The sequence below is a fragment of the Azolla caroliniana genome, unplaced genomic scaffold, assembly GCF_043228905.1.
Source record: "Azolla caroliniana isolate FFs.n. ecotype wild unplaced genomic scaffold, voAzoCaro1.0.p SCAF_9, whole genome shotgun sequence".
In the NCBI taxonomy this organism is placed as follows: domain Eukaryota; kingdom Viridiplantae; phylum Streptophyta; class Polypodiopsida; order Salviniales; family Salviniaceae; genus Azolla; species Azolla caroliniana.
In genome coordinates, this window is record NW_028230444.1 from 8,003,581 (window position 1) to 8,013,243 (window position 9,663).

Here is a 9,663-nt window from a genome sequence, read left to right on the forward strand (position 1 = left end):
AAATCCAAATTTCTTTTAGGTTTTTCATAAAACAATGAGATAATAAAAAAATATTACATTTTCAACAAAATCTGAACCATTGAGTCGGATTTCAATTGCAAATTAATGTTTTATGAAAAAACATAAGAAAAATATTGGACTTTCAACGGAAATCCGATGCAGTGCATCGGATTTCCATTGAAAATCCTGTTGAAAATGATCTGTTTTCAACAGGAATCCGATGCACTACATCGGATTCCCGTTGAAAACACATCATTTTAAATGGAGAAAATCACAATTTGTTTATTTTTAACACTTTTTTAGAGAAAAATATAAACAAATAAGAAAATTTGTAAACAAACAAGAAAAAGTGGACTTTCAATGGAAATCCGATGCAGTGCATCGGATTTCTGTTGAAAATCCATTTTTTTCAATTCCTATATATTTATTTATGATAAAAACAAAAACAATTCAAAACAAATACAAAATCAAATTCAAAATATCTGAAAAATTGGAAACAAATAAGACAAAATGGATTTTCAATAGAAATCCGATGTAGTGCATCGGATTTCTGTTGAAAACCCATTTTTTGCAATTTTTATTTATTTATTTATGGGAAAAAATGAAAACAAATTTAAAAAATACAAAGAAATATTTTTAAATATGAAAATTTGGTAACAAATAGCAAAAAGTGGACTTTCAATAGAAATCCGATGCAATGCATCGGATTTCCTTTGAAAATTCATTTTTTCAATTTCTATATAGTTATTTATGATAAAATAGACAAACAAAATACCAAAAAAATTCTAAAAAATATGAAAATTTGGATTGAAAATCTATTTTTTCAATATTTATTTATTTTTTATAGAAAAAATTCAAAAAAATTTAAAAAAAATTTAAAAAAAAAGCAAATTTGGAAAAAAATACGTAAAAGTGAACTTTCAACCAAAATCCGATGCAGTGCATCGGATTTCCATTGAAAATCCATTTTTTCAATTTTTATTTATTTTTTTATGGGAAAAATTCAAAAAAATTCAAAAAAAAAGCAAATTTGGAAAAACATACGTAAAAGTGGACTTTCAACCAAAATCCGATGCAGTGCATCGGATTTCCGTTGAAAATCCATTTTTTCAATTTTTATTTATTTTTTTATGGGAAAAATAAAAACAAATTAAAAAACAATTCAAAAAATAAGAAAATTTTCAAAAAAATAAGAGAAATTGGATTTTCAATTGAATCCGATGCACGGAATTGGATTTCCATTGAAATCTAATTTTTCAATTTTTATTTATTTATTTACGAGTAAAATAAAAAATGTTTATTTATTTATTTATGGGAAAATGTTTTATTTTTTCAATTTGTATTTATTTATGTATTTTCGGGAAATCCATGCAATGTATCATATTTTAGTCTATGTAGCTAGAATTCAATGCAATGCATTAAAATGCAAGAGTATTTTTTTAATGGAAATTTTTAAAAAAATTCCAAGACTTACAAGAATCTGATGCATTATATCCAATTCTAGATGTATAGAGTAAAATTCGAAATGTTGCGTCAAATCTAGATGGAATGAATCGGATTTCTGTACGACATCAAAGGCTTACTATGAGAATCTAAGAAAAATGGAAAACATCTTTAAGACATTTTTTAGATTCTAATGATTTTGGTAGAAAGCTTCTCTCACATAATCTAATCTTGTAAATGGAAAGTACATAATGAAATATCATAACCAAAAAGTGAGGAGGAAAGATGCATCAAGCACATCTACTCTTACATTGGATAATGTTTATATATTAGTGTATGACTTATCTTTGACCAAAACAAGTTATCTGTGATAGACCACAATGAAGATACTAAAAGAGGATCTGGAATGTGGCTTCAGACACAACACAGACAAACAAGAAGCATGACTCATAAACTCGATGAGGTTGGATTGCAATTGGATCAACACAATGCATTAATTGCCATTGATGATGAGGATGAGACCTCATAAACTCGTACTAGTTCATCCAATGGGTATGAAGATGATGACATAAACTTGAAAAATGATTGTCCTGATACGTTAACTATAAATATTGTATTGCACATCAAGATTTGGATTCAGAATTTCTATAAATATTGGGGTTAGTCATTTTGGACATTCATTTGTAAGTTTGGCATGTCCATTATTTAGGCATTTTTTTGAACACCTAAATTTCCGTACATGTTAAAAATCAATATATTTTTTGGTCATTTTTAAAATTCCTTTACGCATGCGGCACCCCTTTTTGTGAATCACCCTAATTTGTGTCATTTTTTGATGGACAGTTCTCAAAATGCGACATATTACCTGTTTCAAATGTCCCGGTGTTCCCAACCGATCCGGTCCTTGGCTTCTTCAGCCGATCCGACCGATGTTGAGCTTGTCTCTCAACAAGTAGGAATCAACAACGGCTCGGTTTCGACTTAACTGGGTTGGCCTTGTCGAGACCAAACCGCTCTCCGAACCGTGTCAGATGGTTGCCCATCACACGGCTCACCAACTTGGGATTACTATTAGTAGAGGGATAACTTCTTCTTCTGTGTGTCCAGGAAGAACAGGAAGGTCCTACTCGCGTCTCATTTGAGTGTACGACATCTGCCAACTTAGGCCCCTTCCCTTCTGTTGATTCAAGCGGCGCTTCCCGGTTGTTTGTTTTTGTCGATCGAAGAGGCGGGTACTGCGAGAATTGCGGGATACATCTGGTTTACATTCTCCTAATTATCCTGATTTACGTCGTACATTAACCGATTACGATTTCGAGGGACATTTATTATGAAAAGACTTCCTCTTAAGTGGATACGTGGAAGTACGTCATGATGATATGGAGAAATGTGTGGTTTGGCCCTAAAAGGTTTGGTTCGTTTTGAGCCTTGCCAAAACCGAGCTCAAACCGGTCAAGGAGGCTGAAGCTTGAATCGAGCCGAGCCTCCAAACCTCCAAACCGTTTAAAAATGGTTTAACCGGCTCAGTTCAGGCTTGAGCCGAGCGAGAGATCGGACTCTCGGCAACGACACGGGTTGTGTCTTTTGTGTGTGACTGTAGAGTCTCTGTGAGGGAGAAAAGACTGTGGGCGATATTTCCTCTGTTTTGTGCAAAGTCTGTAGAGTAGTATGTGCCATGGAGGCCTTTTGTACCGCCACCATTAGCTCCCCCCCTCCCTCTGCCTGCTGCCATGGCGCCCTCACACAGAGGTTCATGACGAAGAGGAAGAAAAAGAAGAAGCTCAGAAATCCACAGAGAGACACTCGTCTTCTTTGCTTGCAGAATCGTCATCATCATCATCATCATTCATTCCATCATGCGTCAAGGAAGCATTCTTCTTCATCTTCATTTTTCAGCCCTGACGTCCTCATCAGAAGAAGCAAAGACAGAGAGTTTAATAAGGTTAGTTGTAGCTTCTGTTAGGAGAGTTTTGATGTTATCTATGATTATGTTCTTTTAGTCAGGGTGTAGTTATTATGGCAGGAAGAAATACCACCCAGTGTGAATACATACCTTCTAGCACTACCTTTGTAGACCATTTCTCGTGGTTGAGTGTGAATGAACCACTTTGTCGTGTTCTTTAGTGAGTATGATTATAAACTCTTAAATTTTATGGGTGTGTTAATTATTGTGATTGTAGCTCTTGATATGTCACTATGTGAGTAAATCATCATAATCTGAGCATTTGTTATGCCATCATGTGATGAATATTTTGATCATTCAACTTCCATTCGTCAATCATGCCTCTATTTAATTTTTTATTTGTATGCTGTCATATGATTGAATGTTTGATCATGGAAATCTCAGCTTTTTCTTAGTATACAATGATGTATTAAAAACTGTGGTCCATTAAAATTAAATTTCCATCAGCTGATGTTTATTTTAAGGTAGTTTGCTTATTCCTCAAAATAATGGCAGTTGATTGAATGGCTTAGATTAATCTTCAGCAGACCCTGGCCTTTGATGGCGGTGATGGTAGAGAGGGTGGGCATCATGGTGATCATGGAGATGGTGGAGGAGGGCATCATGGTGGCCATGGATATGGCAATGGAGATGATGAGAACAAAGACTGGTTTTCAGAAGGAAAAAGAAAAGCTTATTTCATGTTTCTCCTACATCTCCTTAGAAAACATGTGAGAACCGGAAGAATAAAAGCTCTGATGCCAGCTCTGATCTTGCAGCTATTCTTGTATAAGAACATTAATGCATTTGCTGATGCCTTTAGCAAAAGCGAAGGAATTGGTGGTGCAGAAGGGGCTGTCTTTGGTATCCGAGGTGGGACCTGGACCAGATTTCTGATTGATTCTGAAAAGGATAAGTTTATTGTCGATCCTGTAACAGAGAATAATGTGGAAAAGTTTGCATCTCCGGATCATCTCAAAAAGAACAGCACACTTAACTCTCTTGAAGGTTGGGGATTACTGCATTTGTTGAAACAATGCTCGGATTTCTTCCGGAACCTAATGCTGCCAGAAGGATACCCAAGTAGTGTTACAGGTGACTACCTAGAATACTCATTATGGCGAATGGGGCAGCTCATTGCTTGTCAGATCAATGGTGTGCTTACAACTCAGGTTAACATTGGGATAGAATCCAATAGATAATATGGCAGGTTTCTATCATGCAAGTGGCAGCTATGGCATATACATAAACTTTTGGACTACATATTTCAGGCTTTGCTTTATGCGGTGGGTTTAGGAAAGGGAGCGATTCCTACAGCAGCAGCCATAAATTGGGTTCTTAAAGATGGTATAGGCTACTTAAGCAAGATATTGCTTGCAAAGTATGGCCGTCATTTTGACGTTCAACCCAAAGGATGGCGGTTGTTGGCAGATTTCCTCGAAAATGGCTCATATGCACTGGAGCTTCTTACTCCAATCTATCCGAATCTTTTTGTTTACTTAGGTGCGGCTGCCGGGGCAGGCAAGTCAGCTGCTGGCTTAATTCAGGTTTGTGCTCAGAAAATATTGCCAGTTTATATTATAAAAATCACATCTTCCTTCTTTCTTCCTTCCTTTTTGCTCTGTTTGTACATGCACAGTGTTTTTAGCTTCAAATTCGTGTAGAAATGATATATTATTTATCTTGTTAGTGATGAGATACACCAATTGTAGAACGTTGTAGAATAAAAGTTGTGTTCTTCTTGGTCATTTGGACTCCAGGAGACTCTGGTACATCTTTCTTTCTTTCTTTCTTTCTTTCAGTGTGATTGCTTGCTTAGTCGTCACCAGATTTTTTGAGGTTATCAAGGAGGAAAACAAAACCATTTTATATAGATTGCACCTTATATTTCTTTAACCACGAGTCTAAATAGTGAATACATTATATACTATTACTTCGGAAGCATATCCTCTGACTTATTTATTTGTTGCAAACTTAGTTGGGAACATTACTTTGATCTCCATTACTTCCCCTTGAAAGTTCAAATTTGCATGATGACAACTGGGACTTAGTATCACACTCATCAGAATTTGTTCTAGCAGTTTTTCTTGTGGTTGGATGGTGGTTAGGAGCTCAAATCCGTCTGTACTTAAATTATAACTTTTATCTCAATTCTAATACAGTGGGTATAATATACTGAAAAGTATGTTATGATGGGATATAATAATGCAGATTATTTCACTTTTATCTTTGCTTCTGATCTGTTACTTTGTCCTGATGAAGGCAGAGAGGGGCACAATTAAGCATGCACACACATGCAGACGTTTGTATACTGATATTATACAAAATGGCAGTTTAGTTTATAAGATGCACGTTTTCAAAGTATTTTAGTATACTGCATAAGTTGGTTTTTTATGCCTTATAAAGCTTTAACAAAGTGCAGGCTGCTACCAGAAGTTGCTTTTACGCAGGTTTTGCTGCCCAACGTAACTTTGCAGAAGTAAGTAACATTTTCTCTCTCTTTAAAGTCTATTTTTCAATTGTGCTTCTTTTGCTCGTAATACTCCCTTGAAACCTGCTGATATTGTCAACAACATATGGTGTGACTGGTTGTGTATGCTTTTTCATTCTTTTCGTCCATGATGATGGTATTTCTTTCATGATTGGATAAGCGTGGGCGTATGTTCTTTCTTTTCTTCATAATGAATGGAGGTGCTGGTATTTCTTTCATGATGTGCACTGTAGATATATGCATTTTCATTTCTTTTTCCGTGCTGATATTTCTTTCATGCTGGCATATATTTTTTAAAAGGACTTTTGCCAAGATTGAGATTGGAATTGAGATCTTGATGTATCATTAGTTTGCAGTGTTTGGATGGGTTTGAGCAATTAATATAAAATGTACTCTGTTGAATGAAAGTTGTAAAATCTGTCTCGAATAATCAAAGATTCATTCTTGATTCTCTATTGATTCTTTTTTATGAATTTGTAAAGTGTCAATTTAGCACAAGGACTTGATTGTGATCAATGGTGTTTTTCATGTATCTCGTAACATATGGTCGTGCATTTAAATTTTTATCTTTTATGCTCCTAGAAGATGCAGTTGTCAGTTTTCTTGATTGTTTCATGGCCAAAAAGATTGAGTGGAAGTTCCCTTTAGTATCACATATTTTTGGAGACCCATAGCCCAAGTTTTTTCTTTCTATAACTCATAGAATGGTTGCGATTCAGTTAACAGATCCTTCCTGGAATATGCAGTGTGGCAGTTTTCCTTGATTGTTTCATGACAAAAAAATGGAGTGTTTTTTTAGTGTTACATACATTTGAAGGCCTGTAGCCCAAGTTTTCTCTTTCTATTTCTCATGGAATAGTGACTTTGTGAGCATATAATGAATGCTTCTAGTTAGAAGACTTTCTGATTGCGTCTTCTCTTTTTGAGTTTTCACCTAGAACAAGGGTCCAACAAGATCTTTCTATTCAATTTGCAAGATGCATATTTACTCTGTAGGTGATTGCCAAAGGAGAAGCTCAAGGCATGGTGAGTAAATCTCTTGGTATTTTGGGCGGCATTGTGGTATCCCATTATGTTGGTCCTTCTGGAACAATGCTTGCTGCCACCTTCCTCGTAGTCAGTGGTGTTCACATGTTCTGCAATCTAAGGTCATATCAAGCTGTGCAGCTTCGAACTCTCAATCCTTATCGGGCAAGTATGATTCTAAATGTATAGGTAGAAGATACATTACATTATTTTTTAGGATTTTTCCTCAGTCGAGTCTGTTTTTTATGCTTTGGGATAAATATCCTCTTGGTTAAATGTATAGGTAGAAGATACATTACATTATTTTTTAGGATTTTTCCTCCGTCGAGTCTGTTTTTTATGCTTTGGGATAAGTATCCTCTTGGTTACATGTCAGGTTTGGTATTTGGAGAATATATAAAGAGAGGTGTGATTGCTTCTGTGGAAGAAGTGAATGCAGAGGAACCCATTTTTACTGGAATTCCAATTCAATTATTCAAGAATCGAGGGAATAAAGTGAGTATGTACATATATGTGTGTGTGTGTGTATGTATGTATGTATGTATATATGATAGATAGCCTTAACATTTTAACTGATGCACTAGCTTTTCCTTGGCCACACATACAGTAGGTAAGAGGTTTTTCTTCCTCATCAAACATTCAGGACATATTAGGGATTGTCTCACACAACATTTTAGGATGTGCTTTAGTTGGATATTTATCAGATTCTGCAATTTTTAATGCATGCCTTGATCAGTAGTAAAGATATGAGCATGTTTGTGCTACTATCATTACAACCCATTGGACATTAGGGAGGTCTTTGAGCTGGGTATAAATCAGATTTTGTAAATCTTAATTTTCAATGCATGCCTTATATGGTAATTGATGGTACAGGATAGCAGCATGAATTTGCTGTCATTAGAGACTAAGCGGGATGCAGCAGTCATTGCAAGCAAACTCAACTTGGGTGTCTCCTTTGGCAACATGATGAGGACACAAATCGAAGCTGATGAACTCTTCAAGATGTATGAAAAAGAAGAGTACATCTTGGCAGGAAGGCGAAACTCATACCAGGTTTATATCTTGAAAAGCGATGTTGCAATCATAGTAGCTCAATGTTTTCGATAGCTTAGCTGAGATGATTAGAATGAAAGTCAACAAACTCGTTACTTAGGAAGTATCACTTACGATAGGTATGAACTGTCATTTTTGGGTATATATGATTATAACATCTATTTGGCGCTATATCTAGAGCAAATTGAAGGTAGGTGAACATTAATGCAAATTCCATGTCCATATAGAATCCAACAAATGACTGCATACACATAGTCCACTTTTCTTTTCGTGAGTTAAATTTTTAATAAACATGCTCTCATCGTCCTTAAAATGATATATTTTTTAGGTGCTACTCAAAGTTGGAGCCACATCTCATGACCTTCTCAAAATGATGCTTCAAGTTTGCTATCTCTATCATTTAGAGAATAATGGCTCGTCAATTAATAAAAACATGGATTCTGAACCTTCTAATCCAGTTGAATTGTCACACAAACTTATGCTTGAGAAATTTGGATCCTTACAAGAAGAGTTAAGTAATGCAGGATGGACATTATCGGATGGATTGGTTTCGAGACCTCGACCATACCGCATCATCGAAGCTTTGCCTTAGTATGTGTTGATATAGATAAGAAGAGAAGAATGAAGAAGATTGTCCTATTTTGCTGTCTGCCCTTCACAAAATGCCCATTTTGCTTTCCATATTATTTCACTTCAACAAGTTCTTGATCCCTCCATTTCATTCTTCATGAACAACTGACATTTAACTGTATACTTAGTTTGTTTGAAGAATTGTGGTTAGGTATAGCGAAAATTGTATTCTCTAATCCAACACTTAATAATATTTTTATTTATTGAATAGTGATAATTGTAGGGCTGTTGTCTGGACAACTACAAAAGGTATAGGTAGCAAGCAAGATTACAGATCCAATATTCTCTAGCTCTCCAATTTTTCTTTGTGGATTCATTAGCGTCTATAGAGTTCCAAGTGTATACAACTCTGAAATAAGAATATATACTGTACTTATGTTGGAGTGCACGTTGTTTACATGATGCCTCCATAAACTCGTTTAGGATTGATTCCCAGAAAAACTCATTTGCGATCAATTCCATCAAACACTTTTTTTAAATAGAAAATATGAAGATTTTGCTATTTTAATTTAGTCACCTTCTCTCTTGGCACATCCCTAAGAGCTGCTTTTGCTACCACCTCATAATGCTGCAAATTCTAAGGAACGGAAAGGTTTTCCAATTTTAAAGGTCTTGATTTCCCCACAAAAACTAGTCGTAGTGAGCAGGAGAAATGTTTTTTAAGCACAAAGATTTTTATGTCATATATTGGTGGAACTTTGAAATGAGTGAAATCCTCCTAAAAGAGTGGGTTTTCATTGCATGATTAGTTTTATTATGAAATACAAGTCTTGAACAATAACTTCAAAGCACCACCAATGGTGCTCCATTGTACTCCATACTCCATGTGCTGCATTCGTTTCGTGGCACTATGTCATTATCACCTAGGAATTCTAGGTAGCAGGGCAGTCATAATAACTTTTTTATTATAGCAGCATTTCATTTTCATCTTCAACGTCTGGTTAATAATAAGAAAGGACTAGGTTAATCATATATAACTTTTCACTTCTAATAAGTTTTTATTGTCAACAAAATCAAAGGACTTTGAGAAGATTTGTACTTTTGTTGAGAGAAACATTGGCTTCATATGCCATACTGT

General features: G+C 35.2%; 1 protein-coding gene across 3 annotated transcripts; it reads left to right on the plus strand.

Moving 5' to 3' along the window:
* Positions 1 to 3,103: 3,103 nt before the first annotated feature.
* On the plus strand, positions 3,104 to 8,793 carry RUS1 (root UVB sensitive-like protein (Protein of unknown function, DUF647)). 3 transcript variants are annotated; one of them, XM_087324386.1, is made up of 8 exons: positions 3,104 to 3,385; positions 3,919 to 4,557; positions 4,657 to 4,932; positions 5,808 to 5,864; positions 6,873 to 7,071; positions 7,279 to 7,397; positions 7,776 to 7,955; positions 8,284 to 8,793. In XM_087324386.1, exons 1-8 carry the CDS (start codon positions 3,119 to 3,121, stop codon positions 8,545 to 8,547), a joined length of 2,001 nt encoding a protein of 666 aa, XP_087180512.1. In that variant the 5' UTR covers positions 3,104 to 3,118; the 3' UTR covers positions 8,548 to 8,793. The 3 variants fall into 3 exon arrangements, with proteins under 3 accessions (XP_087180512.1, XP_087180513.1, XP_087180514.1); XM_087324387.1 differs by having other exon boundaries at positions 3,931 to 4,557; XM_087324388.1 differs by having other exon boundaries at positions 3,267 to 3,385; positions 3,902 to 4,557.
* Positions 8,794 to 9,663: the final 870 nt, after the last annotated feature.